Source organism: Schistocerca serialis, chromosome 1 (assembly GCF_023864345.2).
Source record: "Schistocerca serialis cubense isolate TAMUIC-IGC-003099 chromosome 1, iqSchSeri2.2, whole genome shotgun sequence".
NCBI lineage: Eukaryota > Metazoa > Arthropoda > Insecta > Orthoptera > Acrididae > Schistocerca > Schistocerca serialis.
Window position 1 is genome coordinate 394,937,309 of NC_064638.1, and position 23,378 is coordinate 394,960,686.

The 23,378-nt window shown below is 41.3% G+C and overlaps 1 protein-coding gene across 2 annotated transcripts in view; it reads right to left on the reverse strand.

Moving 5' to 3' along the window:
- Positions 1–23,378, reverse strand: part of LOC126471444 (dihydroxyacetone phosphate acyltransferase) — a 128,809-nt gene that overhangs the window by 70,819 nt on the left and 34,612 nt on the right. For both annotated transcript variants that reach the window (XM_050099636.1, XM_050099627.1), the window contains exon 10: positions 9,906–9,985. In XM_050099636.1, the coding sequence (XP_049955593.1) occupies positions 9,906–9,985 (80 nt within the window). The remainder of the gene's footprint in view (positions 1–9,905; positions 9,986–23,378) is intronic.

Here is a 23,378-nt window from a genome sequence, read left to right on the forward strand (position 1 = left end):
ATCATAAACTTTGCACGATATTTAATATTTCATTTGCACTGTGGTAAGTACATATGGTTATTTTTCAGATGTTTACATGTACAGTCTCACGTGTATATAAATAAAATGTGTGTACCTACAAAATAGAAACAATTAAAAAACAATAAAATATTAAAAAACATAAAACAAAATAATCAAAAATTAAAACAACATATAAGTAAGATAAGAAACTTTCTGCGGGCATGTGACTCTGATGTGTGTTGAGGCTTGTGTGCTCTGAGCACACAGTAGGCTATATGGGACAGGTTCAACCATACCAGATAAGTAGTCATACAGGAACCAGATTAACAATGCCCAACTCAAGCAACATATTTCAAATTACAACAACAAAAACCTATACGGGATCACGTCGCCTGAATCAACAAAAATATACATCGATTGCCAAGCTATGGCAGTATAATGTCAAAATTATGGTAGGGTAAAATTAGGAACAAGAATTAAAAACGCTCCTATCATAGCACAAAAATGGCGAATATGTCCTGGGCTGAGTTTGGGATGTAAAAGAAGGGAACTAACTTTTCAACTCATATGGCAGCTTCAAAGACATTTAAATCAAAACATCTTGATATATTCACACTTTTTTAATAGTCAACAATACTTCCCCAGTGTAGTGAGCTCTCTTACCTGCAAGGTGTTAGTATATCTGCATCTTGCAATTTATATGCCGAAGTCTCTGATTCTGTACCCAAAATCCAGAAAATCTGCCAGCCATAGCAAACATCATATAATATCACACAGCTGAAGAGTGAAAAGTTTTACTCTGTGTGTGTGTGTGTGTGTGTGGGGGGGGGGGGGGGGGGGGGGGGGGCACTAGTCAGGTAGTCAGGTTGTAGCCAAACCAGCATTCCAATGTTCATTGTGCAAAAATATGCTATAAGGATAATATGTGCTGTTCACTTATGATCATCTTGTAGACACCTGTTTAAGGAGTTAGGCATTCTGACTACTGCTTCATAGTATATTTATTCCCTCATGAAGTTTGTTGTAAATAATCTGCTACGGTTCAAAAGGGAACAATGACATACATAATTACAATACCAGGAGGAAAAATGGCATTCATTACTCCAAATTAAGGTCATCTTTAGCACAAAAAGGAGTGCACAATGCTGCAACAAAAATTTTTGAGCATTTATCCAGTGATATAAAATGTCTGATTGACAGCAACATGAAGTTTGAAAACTGGGAAATTTTCTCCTAGACAACTCCTCCTATTATGTAGAAGAATTACTGCTACTGTAATTTGTAAAAGATGGTGGGTAGGAATTACTAACTCAAAATAGTCAGAATGTAACCATCTACAGAAGTTAATTTGCAACGTGAATGTAAAATGACTCGTTCTGCAGCATTACGATCTGTCATGCAATATGATCCGTGGAATATGTAACTAACAAACTCACTCACTCATTCACTCACACACAATGAGCATAGGTCTAGTCTGCAGGGTGACTGACATCATTTTGACCATTTACAATGTTGCCACAGCCCTCAGTGATTTCCAACTGGGCACTAATATGTAGAGACAGCATTTCTAAATAGCAATTTGTATTTTACTATGCTGGGCCTGCTCAATTTTTTTTTAATAAACCCAAAGGAAAGCAAGGAAATAGTGACCAAAGGTGAAACCAAAATGAGGGCAATATATTTATCTTTCGGCTTATGTGCAACATATCATTATTTATTCAACTTTAATTCTCCAAGCTGAATATAATGATCAAGTTTTAGCACCAAAAAGTGAAGGAAGCCTCTGGAACAGCAATGACATATTTTTGTTGTACTGAAAAATTAGAACAGCAAGTTTGCACAGCAGAAGGTTTTTAACAACAGTTACAAGCAGTTAATTTTAATATCATTTTACACAAGTGTGTGTGTGTGTGTGTGTGTGTGTGTGTGTGTGTGTGTGTGTGTGTGTGTGTGTCAACAAAGTATTTTCTTTTGCTGTCTATAAATCCATTTCTGCATACCACCCTAATATCTTTTCTCCCACTGTACACACACACACACACACACACACACACACACACACACACACACACACAACCATTCATTACTGTTGTGACAGTGCCACGACATTTAACAGTGCCGCCACGACAGTACGCACAAACGGCGATAGAGGTGCTCCGCAACTCGGCTGAGCGCGGGAGCGCCACCTAGCTACGAACGGCGCCGGCCGCATGTCACGGCACGGCAGTCGAATAAGAGATACTGAGTTGTTATCATGTGACCAGCTATTGTTTCTAAGTGAGTGTGTTTGAATATCCACGCAATTATTGGTGATTAAAGGTTATAACACTTTTTGGCAACGAAGTCGGATATTTTCACTGCGTTGTGGTTTTGTGTGTTCGTGACGGGGCAGACATGGAACAGCTTATGCAAGCGCTCATTGAACAACAAACACAGCTGATGGCTGCTATTCAGGCGTTGTCGACGTTGCTTACTCATCGTCTGTCTTCCTCTTCTCTGCCTCCATTCCCTCCTTACGACGAGGCTGCTGAAGACTGGGAGGATTCTGAGAAGCGTTTGCGGCAACACTTCTTGGCTTTCGGCGTTGTTGACGCTCCTATGTGTAAGTCGTTATTTCTATCTTGGATTTCCCCACGGATCTATCAGCTGCTGTCTCAGTTAGCCCCTCTGCGGGAACCTGCCTCTCTGTCCTTCCAAGAAATGTGTGACTTATTGTCTAACTATTACCAAAAAAACACCCACGTCGTTGCTGCCCACGTGGCGTTCTACCAGTGTCATAAACAGCCCCATCAATCTTACCAGGCTTGGGCGGCAGAGCTACACGGTCTGAGTAGGAAATGTCAGTTTGTCACAGACACTCATCATGAGTCTTATGCTGATTCAATGGTTAGGGATGCTATTCTACGGCTTTCTCGTGATAAAGAAGTTTGGCAGCGTGCCCTACAACTGCCAAATCCGTCATTGTCGGAAGCTCTAAGCATCGCTCAATCCTTTGAAGTGTCTCACACTGCTGGCGCGCAAATAGACGCGTGGTGTGATGTAGGCACTGTACAGTCAACTTTCGACACAGACAATTTGCCTGTTTCACAGGAGAACGAAGATGTGGCGGTGGTTCACTCGCGTAAACAACATCGCGTTGGGCCGCAACGCTCGCAGCGAAAACAGCAACCCCAGAAGCAGGTTCGTTCCGCACTTCCTTCGTGTCCACATTGTTTCGTACAGCATGACAGGGCCACGTGTAATTTATGTAGGAAAAAAGGCCACATTGCTTCTGTGTGTCAGTCCCCTAAAGTTCCCGTCGACGAGGACGAGGCATCGGACATGGATGTTAACTGTGTGCTTTCTCAGCCAAATAAGTTGTTTGTTACTGTTCGTGTTCTGGATAAAGACATTCGCATGCAAGTGGACACTGGCTCTGCAGTAACTCTCATTAATTCTCGTACATATTTGGAGTTGGGCTCCCCTCCCTTGTCTCCAGTTACGCGACATCTGAGAACTTATAATAAACAGAAAATTCCTATCATTGGCCAGTTTGATGCTTCCACTGCCTACAAGTCTGTTGTTAGGCCCCTCACGTTTTATGTGGTGGATCATGCGGGCACTGAAAACCTGTTCGGTTATGATGCTTTCCAGTTGTTCGGGTTCTCCATTGATGATGATGTGCACCTCACATCTGAGGATATTCCGTATCAACAGCTGGATGGATTGTGTTCTGAATTTTCGTCTGTGTTCTCTGCTGGTCTGGGTCATACCAAGGATTTTGAAGCCCACATTACTCTTAAACCTACAGCTCACCCTAAGTTTTTCCGGGTACGCCCTATTCCGGTGGCGTTGCGTGCACCTGTCAAGGCTGAGATAGACAGGTTAATGGTTTCCGGGATTCTCCTTCCTGTTACCTCCAGCGAATGGGCATCGCCAATCGTGGTGGTTTCTAAACCAAACGGAGTCTGTGATTGTGTGGTGATTTTAAAGCCACTGTCAACGCTCAGAGCCTCATTGACACTTATCCTCTTCCCCGTCCTGAGGAGTTATTTACCAAGCTCGCTGGGGGCCAGTTCTTTTCCAAACTTGACTTATCGGAGGCGTACCATCAGTTGCCGTTGGATGCTTCTTCCAAGGAATTTCTCATCATCAACACTCCTTGTGGGTTGTATCAGTACCAGCGGTTACCATTTGGCGTCGCTAGCGCGCCGGCCATTTTTCAGCGGTTTTTGGAACAGCTCACGACTTCCGTTCCCGGCTGCATAAACTATCTGGATGACATTGTTGTCACGGGGGCCTCCACTGAGGAGCACCTTCGCAATTTGCGTTCACTGTTTCGGGTTTTGCATTCAGCTGGGTTGAGGTGCAATCTGGACAAGTCACAGTTCTTCCAACCCTTCATTGTGTATCTTGGTTTCCACTTGTCCCGTGAGGGTATATGTCCTCTACGTCAGCACGTTGCGGCCATTAAGGCTCTACCCCAGCCGTCTACGGTCAAAGAACTTCAGACGTTTCTAGGCAAGATTGTTTATTATCACAAATTCATTCCATCCACGGCAGCGGTAGCTCATCCTCTGCATCAGCTGTTACGCAAAAACGTCCCTTTCTGTTGGTCCGACGAGTGTGAGCAGGCTTTTGTCCGCCTGAAGGCTCATTTGCAGTCGGCGCCTTGTCTTGCCACATTCCGTTCGGGTCAGCACTTGGTTCTGGCGACTGACGTGTCAGAGTACGGCCTAGGGCCTGTTCTTGCCCATCGGTATGAGGATGGGTCGGAACGACCCATCTCCTATGCTTCCTAGACCCTCAACGATGCGCAACAGCGTTACTCTCAAATCGAAAAGGAGGCGCTCGCTATCATTTATGCTCTAAAAAAGTTCAGCGTTTTTTTTGTATGGTTCTAAGTTTCACCTAATCACCGACCACAAGCCGCTGGTCTCTCTGTTCAGCCCATCGGATAAGGTAGTCCACCGCCTGCAACGTTGGGCCTTATACTTGTCTCGTTTTCACTATGAGATTCACTATCGCCCCACGGCCCAGCACGCCAACGCTGACGCATTGTCGTGATTGCCGATGGGCCCCGACCCGGTTTTTGATCGTGATGAACTACTCTGTTTCAACATTGATGAGGAAGAACATCGTGCAGTAGAGGGTTTTCCACTTACAGGTTGGCAGGTCGCGTCGGCTACTGCGCGGGACCCGGTCCTGCGTCAGGTGATCGGTTTTGTTCAACGGGGTTGGTCGCACAGGACCAAGGGCCGGGCATCAGATCCCCTTTGCAACTACCATGCCTTGCGCCTTCGTCTGTCTGTTCGTGATGGTGTTGTTCTTCTGGCCACGGATGGCGCATCTCCACGGGTCGTGGTGCCAGCCTCTCTTCGCAAAGATGTTCTCAAACTGTTGCATGAAGGCCATTGGGGTATTTCTCGGACTAAGTCCCTGGCCCGCAGGCACGTTTATTGGCCGGGTATTGATTCGGACATCGCCCACATGGTTGTTGCGTGTGGTCAGTGTGCTCAACAACTGACTGCACCTCGTACAATGCCCTCTCCGTGGCGTGATCCGGCGCGTGATCCGGCGCGCCATGGGAACAGGTGCACGCTGACTTTGCCGGCCCCTTCCTCGGTACTTATTGGCTACTGTTGATTGACGCCTTCTCGAAGTTTCTGTTTGTTGTTCGATGTCCGTCGCCCACCACTGCAGCGACAACGCTGGCTTTGTCCAAAATCTTTGCACTAGAAGGTCTTCCATCCACGATCGTCACGGACAATGGTCCTCAGTTCTCTTCGCAGGCCTTCCATGATTTTTGTACTGGACAAGGGATTCATCATGTTACAGCATCGCCCTTCCATCCGCAATCGAATGGGGAGGTCGAGCGCCTTGTCCGCACTTTCAAAGGCCAGATGAAAAAATTCCTTAGTGATTTTTCCACAGATGACGCTCTGCTGCAATTTCTGAGTTCTTATCGCTTCACGCCTCTGGGTGATCGCAGCCCTGCTGAACTCTTGCATGGCCACCAACCGCGCACTCTACTGCACCTGCTTCACCCTGTCAGGCCTTGTGCTGTGTCCCCTAGTGCGGGAAAATACTCGGTGGGCGCCAACGTGTGGGCACGAGGGTATGGATCTCGCCCTAAATGGATTCCAGGGGTGGTCAAGGCTCTTCGCGGCCGACGGCTTTGTGAAATACGTACGGACGACGGCATGGTTGTTCACCGTTACGACCAGATGCGACCACGAGTGGTGGCCACGCCGGTGCCACCGCCCCTTCCTTCGCCCCCACCAACCCGAGAAGCCAGTCCTGTCGCTGCTGCCGATCTACTGTACGTGTTGATGCAGCCGGCATCGCTACCGCTTCCGAGTACGCCGGAACCGGCCCCAGTCGCGACGCCGCCTTCTCTAGGACCCATCTCGCTGGAGCACACCCCCAGGTCCACGACACCTATGGATGCTGCTCCGGAGTTTTCACCATCATCTCGTCCAGGAGGCACGTTCCACGCACGAGCTTCCGTCCTGGACATTTTCGACCATACTCTCGTGTCTCTCCGCGGGACCTTCTCGGGGCCTCACAAGAGGCCATGGATGTCTCCGCACTGTCCATGTCTCCAAGGAAGTGAGTGTTTTTTTTTTTTCAAGGGAGGAAAAGTGTTGTGACAGTGCCACGACATTTAACAGTGCCGCCACGACAGTACGTGCAAATGGCGATAGAGGCACTCCGCAACTCGGCTGAGCGCGGAAGCGCCACCTAGCTACGAACGGCGCCGGCCGCATGTCACGGCACGACAGTCGAATAAGAGATACTGAGTTGTTATCATGTGACCAGCTATTGTTTCTAAGTGAGTGTATTTGAATAGCCACGCAATTATTGGTGATTAAAGGTTATAACAATTACTAGGTGTATACTTCACTTAGTCATACTTTACAGGCTATACTGTACAGGTTTATTATTAAGCAGATCACCTGATTAGTGTCAGTAACATGCATCAGAAAAATTGACATAAAATTACATTTGTTTCATTGCTCATTGATGAATTTGTAATATTAATACACTATACATAATTTTCTGTAACACAGGGAAAAATAAGGAGATTCCACAACCCTGGAATCAGGCAAGCAAATGAGTATATTAACGGAATTATGAACATCTTTCTGTAGTCTTAAAAAAGAAACAATACATCACAGAATATGACCATGTGTTAGTCTTAGCACTAGATTAACATTAAAGCTGACAAAAATACTTTCCCAAAGCAAAGGAGGCAGACAAACAGTATGAAAAAAACAAAAGTTGTTAATTACGCAATGCAACAGAAACACCGTATTATCTGAAGGGGGAAAAAAAACCTGTAACAAGAAACTGCCCAGTACAGTCTTACTTGCACTTTGTACTTGACAAGTGTGTTGATTTAACATTCATCTGTTATTTCCCATTCAGATTGATCTTTATTCTGCACAAGCATTTCTCTAACATCATAGATTTTTTTAATAATATGATAGTATGAGTGGCAGCAATGTTGTCATCAATCATTCACAATGTAGATTAAAGAGACCTCAAATCTACAATTATTGATCTTCTCTAAATCTGTTTATAAACACATGGTAAAGAATTCTATGCATCCCTGTGTAATTACTTAACAGATCTGCGAGCAAAACTGAATATCAGTACGTTTTTAACACTTTCTTTTCAATTTCTCAAGAAAAGTGAGACATACCAATATTGTATTAATTAGTGTCAAATCCCAAGATCTACTAGTGGCAGAACATCTCATAACAGCCAATCTTCATGTGTCACACATATGAGAGAGAGAGATGATGTCAGCATGCCAGTTCAAAGATTTAAACATTTTAACATCATATATTTTTGTCAATTTTAAGAATGGTACAGAAATCCAATTGTATTGATTGTTCCAAACTCACTCAAGTAAATTTAGATTAATTACTCTTATCTTAGATCCAACTGTGAAAAACACTTTTTCTCTGTATGACATCTGCTTCAAAGCCACAATCATATAGGAACAGTAAGAAAATAGACTTATCACATCCTTTTCTTCTGGTTGTGTAGATGATAGCCCATACAACAGATGTATTCTGTTATTAACTGATATACGATCATCAGCATCCTCGTCAGCAGAAGCAACAATTTTACATTAACTGCATGATAAAGGCCTCCTCCAGACTTCTCCATACCCTATTGGCTTCAGCTATATGCATTCATGTAGCTCCAGTATGATTTGTAATGACCTTAACAAATAGTTCATCTCAGTTCTGTCTTATCTCTTTCAGTCCAGCAAACAATCTCCTCAGTCCACCTACCAGGTGTTCACTGGGCAGTAAGTCGAACTCACTTTCATTTGATTTTCATGAGAGCCATAATTGCATCTTCCATTCCAGACTGTTTCCAGATAAATTTCTTTGTTTTGTTCTCTTAAAAATTCCTGATAAACATATCTCCAGTGATCACTAAACAACCCTCAACATTTATATGGTCTTTGCATTGTAAGTCCACATTCACAACCTTAAGTCAAAACTGCTACTTCACTCTGACTGTAGACTTCCCTTGTAAGTGATAACAGAAACTTGCTTCAGGGCCCCTAATTAGTTTACCAAAAGCACGCCAGGCCAGTTTTACTCTGTCTTATTCTGCCCATCCAACTTTTGTTCCCAATAACCATAAATAAATAAACTCTACTGGTTCAGGGTCAACTTTAATATTTTCTTTTCTGTATGTTTCTGCGCATTATTTTAGCCTTATTACAACTACTTTTCAGGTCTGCCTCCACACTTACTCTATTGGATGGTTCAAGAAAGTTCCATTAATACACATTCCTTCTGTTTTCCTGTCTTAAGTGTTCTCTAGTGTTGCAGAGAAAAGCCTTGGTTACACAAAATACCCTCCTCCCTGACTCCTCTTTCAATTGTACATTTCTTACTATATTGATCAAATTTAAAGTACGCTGTAGCACTGATGAATTTATTTTATAGTATAGTAGCACTGGTTCAATCGATATCTTGTTTCTGAATACTAGTGCAGATTTTCTTGGAACTTGTCAATAGACAAAATGGTAATTCACACTCATTGCTTTACACTATAATTTTGTTAGCAACATGCAAATAGTCCACTGTGCCACATCCCCTTTGAAAGCCAGCTCATTACTTTGCATGCTTAAAAAGCAATGGTTTTTCTATTTAGTACGTTATAATTTTAGTGAATACATTACACAGGAATGTGAAAGATATGGTTCATTAAATGCTGTCTTTAAATATCTAACAATCATCTTTTTCTTTGTTTGCACCTATTTCTCATCTACATTCAGTCAGGGCAATGTCCTGAAAGCTCAAACATTTAGAAGTAGTTATCCACATCAGATAAATTTTTGCTCCTATAAGCTTGGCCAAAGTCTCTCCCTCCTCCCCTCCCCCTCCCCCAACATAGGTACTCTATCTGCAGGACAGTTTTACAAAAATGTTGCTGCAATACAGAACTTTATTTACCTTAACCAGAAATTGGTCTGCTACCAAATGTAGCAAGCATCTACAAAAAAAGCATCTACAAAAATTACTGCCAACAAATTCTAATTCATGGATATGAGGTTCAGATTATAAAAAGTTATTTTGACAATTATGTTCTTAGAATTGCGTATAATGCTCCTACAGTCGCGTTACCAATAACTTAATAAATTTATTAATAATCTGTGATACTATGTACAGATTGTACAGTTCCATCCATTTACATGTTAGCTACTGTTAGATTTAGTTACCACTTATCAAAACTACTACTACTGCTACTACTACTACTACTACTACTACTACAACAGTACAAGTAGCATGCACTCAATTAACAGGCTAAACAAATTCTGCAGTGTTAAGTTCTTTGTTCTAAGATATACAGCAAAACTTTCAAGAAGCAGTCAAGTGAAAATTCCAACATACCTTTACTTCCCATGCACCATTAAAGACAAAGTCATGTGACAGAAGTAACCGTATGAAGTGGTACTTCCTAAATAGTTTATCTGAAGAATAAAAACAAACAAATGTGCATTCTGCAGGCTATTGAAGACAAATGTTATAATCACACCTGAAAATAGTTCTTAATATTAAATTGCAAGAGATTTATGTACATTTATACACATAACTCAAAACAACTGCTCACTTCATGGTGAAATAGAAAACGCCAAGGATACTATAGCAATCACATAGTCTGCGTGGTAACACAAAAAGTTTAGTGTCAAAATTCAGACGGAAAAACTAAGTGTGTTGTTGTTGTTGTTGTTGTTGTTGTTGTTATCACACATTCCCCTATAATACTATTCAACAAAAATGCTTTCTGTAGTTTACAGACAAAATTTTCTCAATTGTCGAATACTTGGAATTATTAAGCATATCTTGACAATTTCAGTGCTCTTGATACATTTACCTGTCAATTAACATTTTATTAAAGTTAACTACATTTTCATTGGTACACAGATAAATGAAAACTTCTATATAGGATCAAAGGTCATGCAAATAAATTTCTATGCATATGGCTGGGAAGTACATACAAGTAGTAAAAGAATTCTTAGTTCAAGCTAACAATATCTAGCATCATTTGAGACCAAGAGGCATCTTGCTTCGAAACAACAGAAATACTGAAAACTATAGCAACAAGACTTTTATGCATTATGACAGTCAAACACTGCGGCAGATTGATACAGGTTTTCAGAAATAACTGCAACCTTTTGCCTTTTGTGAGGGTTCAACTTTTATTTTACTATGATCAGCTTCAAGTAACCTAGGGCTCATCATCAGGCAGTATAAAGGCATCTTGAAACAAGTCATTGTAAAATAAAAATTGAGCCATCACAAAAGACGAGTGGTTGTAGTTATTTCTGAAAACCTTTAACCCCAGTAATGTTAATAGCCCCCCTCTCTCTCGTCCTCCCTCTCCCTCTCCTCCTCCCCCCCCCCCTCCAAGGTGAAAGGAAAAGAGAAACTGGTGTTATATTTAAGAGCTTTCCCATTAACGTAAATGGGGGACAATTTCACACGCTGATGACCTATTGTGTTATTTCTTCTCTTTTCAACATGTTATTCATCAGTTGTGCCAGGAATAAAAAAGCTTAGGTTGTAGAAGCAGTTATTTCACTTGAACCCAGTGCCATCAGAGACATGTGTCACTTTTATTCATGTAGACACGAAGTGCAATTAGTTTAGATTTTAAATTGGCAGAATGTACTGGATGCACCTTACTTGCAAACAGTTTCATCCTCAGAATTTTGTTGACTGCTGATAGCAAAGCACAAGGGCACGCCTCCGAGTTACCATTTCCTTGCAGTAGTTACATTTTATACTGTAGAAACATGGTTCAGAAGAACTGCTTTTGGATCAGTGTTTTTCAACAAACGTCAAACAATTCCAGTCAGATAACCATCCAAAAGGTGTGTGTTCTGTGAATAAGTAAATGGGCATGATATGACATGCCAACCATATTTAGAGCCACATGAAAAAATTTCCTAAGCAGTCACCTACCCATCACTGCCTTATGGTAACCAGGGAAAGCAGCAGACAATTTCCATCACCTAAATAAAGTTATTAGAGGAAATTACAGGAGGGTGTTATTTAGTCAAGGCAAACCATGAGGTTGCAATGGTTTACCAAGAAGTATATGAAGAAGATGACAAACTCCTGCTCCACAAGATTATTGATGGCTTTTTCCCAAAAGAGAGAGATCACGAAAATGGTTACTTCCTTTGATAACTGCACTCATGTGCTTTCAATTATATTCACTTCACACAAAATATCTGAGAGTCACATATTGAATACCGAGTAACGTAATGCTCGGTTATTAGTGTTGACAGCTTTGATAATGATTTGCACTTAGATGAAAATGTTACGTCCAGCACTATCTTTGAGCACTCCTTTGCCAACCCACAGGGTCACTTTCTCGTCTCATTAGCTTACAGTCATTGCCACTGCAACAACATGATTGATAGGGGCACAACATTTTAACACTGGCTGGTGAATATCTATCTCTCTCTCTCTCTCTCTCTCTCTCTCTCTCTCTCTCACCCCCCCCCCCCTCCCTCCCCGGTCTGCTCTCATTTGTGGCTTGCAGCCTCTGTAGGAAGACATGCTACAAGTGAATGCCTGGATGGTTTTTCCACTCACATGCCAGCTTCATTTCCCACTATTGGGACTTTTAAAAATGGTAATTGTAGGTGTTTGTTCTACATCTACATCTACAGCTACATTTATACTCCGCAAGCCACCCAATGGTGTGTGGCGGAGGGCACTTTACGTGCCACTGTCATTACCTCCCTTTTCTATTCCAGTTGCGTATGGTTCACGGGAAGAACGACTGTCTGAAAGCCTCCGTGCGCGCTCTAATCTCTCTAATTTTACATTCGTTATCTCCTCGGGAGGTATAAGTAGGGGGAAGCAATATATTCGATACCTCATCCAGAAACGCACCCTCTCGAAACCTGGCGAGCAAGCTACACCACGATGCAGAGCGCCTCTTTTGCAGAGTCTGCCACTTGAGTTTGCTAAACATCTCCGTAACGCTATCACGGTTACCAAATAACCCTGTGACGAAACGCGCCGCTCTTCTTTGGATCTTCTCTATCTCCTCTGTCAACCCGATCTGGTACGGATCCCACACTGATGAGCAATACTCAAGTATAGGTCGAACGAGTGTTTTGTAAGCCACCTCCTTTGTTGATGGACTACATTTTCTAAGGACTCTCCCAATGAATCTCAACCTGGTACCCACCTTACCAACAATTAATTTTATATGATCATTCCACTTCAAATCGTTCCGCACGCATATTCCCAGATATTTTACAGAAGTAACTGCTACCAGTGTTTGTTCCGCTATCGTATAATCATACAATAAAGGATCCTTCTTTCTATGTATTCGCAATACATTACATTTGTCTATGTTAAGGGTCAGTTGCCACTCCCTGCACCAAGTGCCTATCCGCTGCAGATCTTCCTGCATTTTGCTACAGTTTTCTAATGCTGCAACTTCTCTGTATACTACAGCATCATCCGCGAAAAGCCGCATCGAACTTCCGACACTATCTACTAGGTCATTTATATATATTGTGAAAAGCAATGGTCCCATAACACTCCCCTGTGGCACGCCAGTCTATAGATGTCTCTCCATTGATAACAACATGCTCTTACTTTGTTTATAAGGTGACAGTGCGGAACTGTATCGAACGCCTTCTGGCAGTCAAGGAAAATAGCATCTACCTGGGAGCCTGTATCTAATATTTTCTGGGTCTCATGAACAAATTAAGCGAGTTGGGTCTCACACGATCGGCTGTTTCCGGAATCCATGTTGATTCCTACAGAGTAGATTCTGGGTTTCCAAAAACGACATGATACTCGAGCAAAAAACATGTTCTAAAATTCTACGACAGATCGATGTCAGAGATATAGGTCTATAGTTTTGTGCACCTGCTCGATGACCCTTCTTGAAGACTGGGACTACCTGTGCTCTTTTCCAATCGTTTGGAACCTTCCGTTCCTCTAGAGACTTGCGGTACATGGCTGTTAGAAGGGGGCCAGTTCTTTCGCGTACTCTGTGTAGAATCGAATTGGTATCCCATCAGGTCCAGTGGACTTTCCTCTGTTGAGTGATTCCAGTTGCTTTTCTATTCCTTGGACACTTATTTCGATGACAGCCATTTTTTCATTTGTGCGAGGATTTAGAGAAGGAACTGCAGTGCGGTCTTCCTCTGTGAAACAGCTTTGGAAAAAGGTGTTTAGTATTTCAGCTTTACGTGTGGCATCCTCTGTTTCAATGCCATCATCATCCCGGAGTGTCTGGATATGCTGTTTCGAGCCACTTACTGATTTAACGTAAGACCAGAACTTCCTAGGATTTTCTGTCAAGTCGGTACATAGAATTTTACTTTCGAATTCAATGAACGCTTCACGCATAGCCCTCCTTACGCTAACTTTGACATTGTTTAGCTTCTGTTTGTCTGAGAGGTTTTGGCTGTGTTTAAACTTGGAGTGAAGGTCTCTTTGCTTTCGCAGTAGTTTCCTAACTTTGTTGTTGAACCACAGTGGGTTTTTCCCATCCCTCACAGTTTTACTCGGCACGTACCTGTCTAAAACGCATTTTACAATTGCCTTGAACTTTTTCCATAAACACTCAACATTGTCAGTGTCGGAACAGAAATTTTCATTTTGATCTGTTAGGTAGTCTGAAATCTGCCTTCTATTACTCTTGCTAAACAGATAAACCTTCCTCCCTTTTTTTATATTCCTATTAACTTCCATATTCAGGGATGCTGCAACGGCCTTATGATCACTGATTCCCTGTTCTGCACATACAGAGTCGAAAAGTTCGGGTCTGTTTGTTATCAGTAGGTCCAAGATGTTATCTTCTCGAGTCGGTTCTCTGTTTAATTGCTCGAGGTAATTTTCGGATACTGCACTTAGTAAAATGTCACTCGAAGCTCTGTCCCCACCACCCGTCCTAAAAATCTGAGTGTCCCAGTCTATATCTGGTAAATTGAAATCTCCACCTAAGACTATAATATGCTGAGAAAATATATGTGAAATGTATTCCAAATTTTCTCTCAGTTGTTCTGCCACTAATGCTGCTGAGTCGGGAGGTTGGTAAAAGGAGCCAATTATTAACCTAGCTCGGTTGTTGAGTGTAACCTCCACCCATAATATTTCACAGGAACTATCCACTTCTACTTCACTACATGATTATTGTTATAGTGTTCATTCTGGCTTCAAATCGTTTATTGACCCTTACTGCTTTCTTTCAATAACTCAAGTCTATATTACGGCATTCTAACAATTGTATCACCACTACAAATGTCCAGCTGGATAAAAATTAAGTAATCAATAACAGAGTCTGCTTCACTGAGTTGATTACATCATCCCCCTTTGTCACATGAGTAAACTCACTTTGAATATGGGATTTCTTCAGAATTGTCAGTAAGATGACCATCAGTGGTTCCACATATACAAAACAGATCTGCTTATTTTTCTCCGGGTTTTCTTTGTTAAAGGTGTCTTTTCATTGCAACCAGGCATAAGCTGATGTTTACATGGATGATCCAAACTATCAGAATACATCATGCTTTGTGAATACTGGATTATCCTCAATTTATTGATCATTTAGATTTAAACGAATTTTTCACAATTCCATTTAAGTATGCACAACAGCCTGGGCACTGAAGAGCATACTGAAGAAAATAAATTATATAAAACAATAAACTAATCAAAATAGTACAATAATAATACAGGGGTAACATATTCAAATGGTTGAGTGCACAAAAAGCTGTATCACATATTTTAAAACTTAGCTACTAATTCCACCTAAGTGTTATTTCAAAAAGATTTTGGGAGGAGCTTGGAAGAGAAGAAAATGTTCTACAGCTGCTTAACATTTCGAAGTCAAAATTCAAAAACAGAAGGTCATTCAAACCATGTGCTGCACTCTCATTAGAAGACTTGTCACAGCCAAGCAGCTAGCTTAACTAGCCGTAACTTGTTCATGCCTTCCAGTCCCCCTCCCTCCCACCTCCTATAGCACTGTATGAGGATGAGGTTTACTGCCTGCAGATTGCTTTACATTGTGACCCCGTGGGGATGTTGCATACTTTCACTGCTGCTGTTTCTGCCAGTTTGTTGTTGCTGTCTCTGCCAGTTTGTTGTTCATAATTGTCACATGACTTGATACCAAGAAGAATAACCTATCCCAACATTGAGGTTATACGTTTGGGCTGGTTCTTCTGCTGGGTAAATGCAATAATTGGATTATGCGTATGCAGGGACTCTCTGACTATGTGAGGAATTTTGTAGCCTGAGTACAAGTCACCAGCTTCATTAACATAAAGATTACTTGCCCCTCAGCTCCTTAGTACACAACTGGGGCAAGCTGCAAAGCAGCCAATAGTGTCCCCCATCTGAGACCCTTCAGTGTAAACTGCTATGTAATTTCAGTATTAGCATAAGCAAGGTACCCTTGACATTAAGTTTTCATTGGAAGAGGAGGGGGTGAGAGAAGGGGCAACTATTAGGAACATTGTGAGCACACATAGCACATGCACTACTGCAGAAACTGCTAGAGTGGGATGGGGCAGATACGGGAAACATTGTGAACTAGGTAAAAGGGCTACACAGTTCCCTAAGGAACACCTCCAAATCCATCCGCTCTGAACCAGACCTGATGGCTTTGATGGCATTTTTGAAGAATTTTTATTTCTTCGTTCATTTTGCCCTATATGACAGTGATCATTCTTGTGGTCAAGGATGCAAATACTTTTCTAGTTGGCAATTTCACTATTGATTCTTACTTTTGTTTAGCAAGTGCCTTGACAGGAATGCAAGTAACACGTGGAGTAACATTAAATGGCATTCTATTTTTGCACTTGCAAATGCTAGGACTTGTGCTGTTTCTTCTGACAGTCCGTGTTGCAGATTTCACTTTGGGAACTTGTTTCTTTATGGCTGATGCAAATTGTAGAGTAAAAGCCTGAGACTGTATGGCTTCATACAACTTTTGCATCACCACATGAAACGTGTTTACCAACTCTCAGACTGCTTTCACAGTGCCACTGATGTCGAAGGATTCCACCGACGGCCAACACCGTCCGAACATGACCCATCTTTTCAAATCAGTATGTCACTACATGCACGATCACAATGTAACCAATTTCTTCACCAGAACGTACAGACTTTGGACAACAATCAGCGAAATTCAAATCACTTTGTTTTTTCGGTCATAATGGCTGACATGACATGCAACATGGTCTGTGGGAAACTGATACGTTTACTTAAAGGAGTAGTTCGGGATAAACTGAGGATGAAAAACATCAAATCAAGATGTAGCTCAGAATCTATGGACTGTAATCGCAGGTTTATTGGAAACCAATAGTAGACAAAATCTTTGTCGGGAATTTTAGTGTAGATTATAACCTTGAAAAATAATTTAAGTGACAAGGATGGTGTATTTTATGATTAAAGTTACTGTAGTGACATTTTTTGGTTGTGATAGGTGGACATTAGCTGTCTACAAACTTTTGTTATCGCTTACTGGCATTTTTATGCCAGTAGCCTGGTTATTCTGTTCCATGAAATAGTTTGCAAATGTGGTACAGAAGTTTTTTGACTTTACAGTGCTTTAGGTGTTCTTCAGGGTATCTTATTCCAAACTTTGTGCTTGTCTTTCACATGTAGGCTGAATGACAGTCATTGAAGGTTAACCGAAATTTGTCTACACCACTTCAAATAAATTAAAGAAAACAGATTTCTAGTGGTTGCCTAGAGCTGTGATTTGAGCTCTATCAAAACATCCGATACTCACATTAAAGATGCAATTCTGGTTCAAGTAAAACAATAAGTGACATGGTGATTACATCTTTCCAATGATTAGGCCTCTGCTACATTCTGAAAAGTTTTTGTGTGATATTTTGGATGTTATTTGCCATGCCCTAAATGTCAATTTAATAGCTAATAATTTCACTCCTGCACCCCCAAATATTGCGAAGTTTTAAATTTATTCTGTATCAAATTTTGGAGCTATGCTTCATGCAAATGTCCTAAGACAATGTAATATGGCTGACACTCTTTATTACGAACTACACCGAATCTGAAATAATACTGCCACCAGAAATCTTGTTCTGTCCTTTCTCAAATCCAATGGGCAAGTGGTCGAAAAGCAGTGTAGTTTCCAGTGCTAGAATTAGATTATCTGAATATACCTACTGCCAGTATGGCATGATTGTACATCGTTTTTAGAATAAAGTGAACTGGGTGTGACACCGCAAATCTACTTTTCATTAATTAAATAATGCTTGCTTACTCACCCACAAATTTTACCCATTCAGCATGTAATAGAAAATCTACTTTTTACCACGTGAATTAATCATTATGTGCACATGGCCTCATTAGCACAGGCTTCATACTCTGAAGTTGCCACTACAGCATAATAAACCACACTCTGAATAATGCGTTTTGGAGAGATCCTTAGAGTGGTGTATCATTGAAACTACATATTTTCATAATGCATGGGTATTTTGTAAAACTTTTTTCTTAATTCCGATAACTGAAGACAGAGTGTACAGTAGCCGAAACATTCTTTTTAAGACAGTTATAGCTGATTCGGCATCTTTTTAATAGATCCTACCCTTGGAGGTTAAAATCTAACCTAACCAGCTCAATCCTGCCAAAAACTGATGAATGAGATCTGATGCACCATGACGAAGATGTCATTGGACAATGCTGTTGGGCGATCTCTGGCAACGGCAGCTGAAGGCTGTTGTCGGTGCTACTATAAACAAAGCCTTAGCCCTTTCTACTTTCTTCTCTTCCATGAATACTGAATATTCTCTATCCCATATCTGATGATGCTTTGAGAAACCTAAACATCCTCATGGATCCAAGCATTACGCTACTGGGTTTTGAACAGATGGCCCATAATTGCCAGAAGTTCCTTGCATTCTGCATTCCAATGTGGTAGGGCCAAATCAACTTATGAAATTTGAAGCAACTGGTTTTGTGACAAATCAGCAGACCCTCAGCCATACTTAGTGTGAGTTAAGCATGGTTTTCTTTGTGCTTCACCACCAACTAATACAGTGGTGTAAAAAGCTTAAAGAAGAAAATAACTTTTGTATCATTGTCACTGGCAAGCAACACAACTTAATGAAATTTGAACCATACAAAGAAAGAAGTGCTGCAGCAGAGTAAAGCAGGTAACTAAGAAATGCACTGAGGTAAACAGAAATGGCACTTTTATTCAAAGACAATAATTACACTGAAGGGGTCCCCCAGACATTACAAATTGCAAGACACCGTTTTTAATAATGTACGTGATCACCACAAATAGCAATTCATGTTCTACAACATGACCCATGCTGGTTCGTAAGCATTTTTTGAGGTAGAGTGTCCCATAGCTCCACCAGCACAGTTGACAACTGCTCGACAGTCATTGGTGATGTGCGTCAATACGTCTCCTAAACACATCCTGCATTTAAGCTGGGAGGAACAGGCACGGCAGTCCATTCACTAAATATCTTTTCATTCAAAGAGCTCCTCCACCAGCTCAGTTCGATACGGCTGCACTTTGTAATCCATAATAATGAAGTCAGGGCTAAATGCACCCCTGACACGGTGCACGTGAGGAACGAGTAGTGTCACAAGGGCATTAACTGGTGAGTGTACCGTGTTCAAATATTGTGAGGGCAGTATGCCCATGCAATACTATTTCTGCACACACCGTAATACCTGGACCACCAAACAATCATGGCAACACGTAATGTTGCAGGGGTGGAAGGACCTCCAAATCTTTGAACAAGATGCAATCATCGGTTAACACCCTTGTGCCCCTACTCCTTCCCCACGGGCATCTTTTCAGATGTGTCTTTGGCCTTCTTTCATTTTTGTGGAAGCTAATGTGTGATCTCGTTGAACAGAATAGGTGGTGGATCTCTTCATATGACAGGATATTCGGCAAATGCACAAGAGACACATTAAACAAAGAGAGCTCAACAAGTCAGCCATAGCTGAGCATTGCCTAAGTGGGCATAAAATACAGTTTGAGAACATGAGAGTCTTGGCCTGTGTGTCAACATACTGGGATTCCACTATAAAAGAGGCGGCTGGGTTTAAATGGAACATTAACAATTTTAATAGGGACCAGGGGTACACACTGAGTAGGGCCTGGGGGCAAGTTTTAGATGCTGAAAGGAAGCAACGAAGGATGTTTAACACTTACAGGGAGGCAGAAGTGACAGTTTCAACCATGGCACCAGTCCCTTATGCCACCTGACGTCACTCTGTGCTGCAGCACACTGGAGCTGCTATGAGCTGCCCATCTCACCTTCCGCGCATGCATTGTTTTGGCCCTCTCTGATTGGTGCCAGTGACTGTAATCGTGGATATAAAAGAAGAAAATCATGCCAGCCCTGGCAGACAGTAGTTTTACTCCTGACGATGATGTGAAGGTAACCATCGAAAGCTCGAGAATTTTATTCAAATTGTTGGGGTTTGAAAACCAAGAAGATTTTATATAGACGTGCCACCATGAAAGACTGAGGGCACATTTTACAGCTCCAATTTAAACGTCACAGTGCCTGCAATAGCAATTAATGGGATAATCTCCACAGCAAGGAGTCCTATACAGTGTGTACTATTTTTGGACAGATTTTGCTATTTTCTGTTCCACTTCTAGCTCTGTGACCACTACTCAACAGTTGTAGCTCACTATTAAGATGATGGAGGAGTGGGTGGACATTAACATTCTTGTCAAATTCTTAAACTGATTGAACTTGTAATGTGGCACACTGTTCTGATACTAAAAATAATCATCACTTTCAAGCATAGACTAATGTGGCTTCTACATGTAATGGAATCTAAAGACAATAAACTTATGTGATCCTTGAGTTTCTCCCGGCGTATTTGATAGTCAAAATATCCACGGGTGTGCTGCCGGTCTACAGTGTCCAACGGGTCCGTTGGACACTGTAGACCGGCAGCACACCCGTGGATATTTTGACTAATAAACTTATGGATATTGATTTTATAGTTCTTTGGCTGTAGATCATGTGGAGCAGACATAGCCCTTCAGATCGAAGTTCTAAAAGGCTTTAGTGTTGTCACTGATTATGGGTTAATAAGATCATCATGTTTCAAAATTATTAACGTATTTCATCATGAGGGCCAGACAAGTCAAACAGTTGCAGAACATCGTACAGAGCACAAGAGACATATTAAATAAAGGGAGCTTGACAAATTGGCTTTAACTGAGCACTGCCTGGTAAATGGACACAAAATACAGTCTGAGAACACGAGAGTCTTGACTCATGAATCAACATACTGGGATTCCGTTATAAAAGGGGTGGCTGAGATTAGAATGAACAGCAACAATTTTAACAAAAACCAGGGGTACACACTGAGTACAGCATGGGGGCAGGCTTTGGATGTTGAAAGGATGCCACAAAGGATGCTCAATACTTGTAGGGAGGCAGGAGCGGCAGTTTCTAACATGGCACTGGCCCCTTGCTCCATCTGACGTTGCTCAGTAACGCGGTGGGCTGAAGCTGCTATGAGTTGCCTAACTCACCTTTGTGCACACTTTGTTTTGGCCTCTCTGATTGGTGCCCGCAATTGTTATGATGGGTATATAAGAGGAAAATCATACCAGCCCCAGTAGTCAACAGTTATACTCCTGACGACGATGGTAGAGATAGCTGTCATAAGCTCAAGAATTTTATTCGAAGTGATGTGGTTTGAAAACCGAGAAGATTTTATACATGGAGTCATAACAGATATATCTTAATGCTGCTCAAAAGGGTCATACAAAATGTGACTGATGCACTGATTTAAAAGCATCCAACATCTCTCTCCTTTTCAGTAACTCTTATTTCTTGTGAAGTGGATAGTTTATTTCTAGATCGATATACACTGTTAATTTTGGACTTTTGAATTTCCAACTCCTCAACATAAACTGCACGGTCCATTCCACACTGTATGCTTATTTAATCACTTTACCCAACACAGCTAAGCTGCATTCCATATTAGATTTATCTGTGGATTTAACACACTTTCCACTAGCTACCTTTAATTGCATGGTAATATCGTGGGGCCAAATTAGAGCATTGGGTTTCCACAATGGTTATAAACTTATTCAGACATATTTGATGAAAACGCTCTCATTTGAAAAATTTATTAGCACAGCAGCAAAAAAACACAGGAAACTAAAAATCCCTGCCTTCTTACATTCCAGCAGCATAGTCAAACTGAATACAAGTATAAAGATAACTTTTTTTCATTCATTCATTTTATTATATTCTTGACACCCGGTACTCCCCACCTCTGTTACGTACAATGCACTTAGCTTTTCGCTCTTATTAACTCATGCACGATGTTTTAGTAGTAATCTCTGTCTTGCATATTACCCTGTCTTCCACCTTTAAGCTCTCAGGTTGTCAAATGTCATCCGACGCAGTCCCCAACAATCAGTCTTTCCTTCTCATCCCACATGTTAAGTCTCCCCTGACCCGAGTTTTGGGTGACTTTTCCTAAATCTATCCCTTTTCCTAGACCTCTCCGGTCCTTTTCCTTTGCCCTTCTTCCTCCCCCTTCAAGCCTTCTGCCTGAAGAAGGAACCACTGGCTCCGAAAGCTTGCCAATTACAACAGTCTTATGTGTGTGACTTGTGGTCGCTTGGTGAGGAGATTTTTGATCTATCCAATTAAATAATTTTATAATACATTTTGATACTGCTGTTTATTTTGTTTGTTCTATTTTGTTGGAGGCCTTAGGTACCACTTGTCAGAGATCAAGGGAACAAAACCTGTACACGCATTCACTATATAATAAAGTGTTCATAACCTGTTTCTGGTCAGTGTAAAAACTGCTGTGCACATGTAAACACAGTCATTCTGGATTCTCCCTCCCCCTCCCTTTACAGTTGGACTTTATTGAGATTTCATAGCAATCGGTCATGGACAATCAGTTTAACTGGCCTGACACTGCTTTCAGAATTGCAGGTGTTAATTTGTAAAAAAAAAATATACATAAAACCGTAATTTTAAATAAGGCAAACGAAAATAATCACACAGGGCCAGAGTCATCTTACGGGGATATAGCTGACAGTCAGCATTATGTTTTGTCCAATAACGAATAACATTATTGACAATATGTTGTTATGTAGTCTATGCATTAAGGATATGCATGCAATTCAGGGCATTCTCGTGTGACATGAGTAAGTGTGATTCTTGAGGTTTTTCCTATGAATCAATAACTGACTTATTTTCAGGCATAATGCTGGAACACTATTTCTTGAATCATGCCACATAAGAGAGCTGTCAACAAATTTTCAATGTGAGTCACAGGCAGCAAGCTGGAAGTAATTCAAACTTATTATACCTCTAGATGTCAGTGCACATTTCCCCAATGATCTATTGTGTTCAACCATGATCACCAAAACTGATATGTACGAGGGTCCATCAAAGAAGGAAATCACTTCAAACCTTTTCACATACTGAACCGTCTTTGCACTTTTTAATGTTGATGAATTTAGTAATTTAAAGACTACTTACAAATCAATTCTTCAGAACAACGATGCAATTAAGTTCAATTAGAAACAGAGACAGAATTGGGACAGTCCTCCCCAGGATGTGTTAGGCTATGCCATGAGTAGCTGAAGCTCACTACAAACTAGCTTCCTTTCACATTTGCTTTTGTTCAGCTGTTAGCAGTCTGACACCTATTGCATGCAGCAGCAAATATGTGAAAGCAATCATGCATAATAATAGTGGATGCACTATCCAAGGAAACATTAAATCCCTCTCCCTTAATAATATTGGCAGCCATATTGTTCACAAACATTTTCACAGGAGTCAAGGCTATTTTAATGCCCTATTTTGAACTGAAGCCAAAGTATCT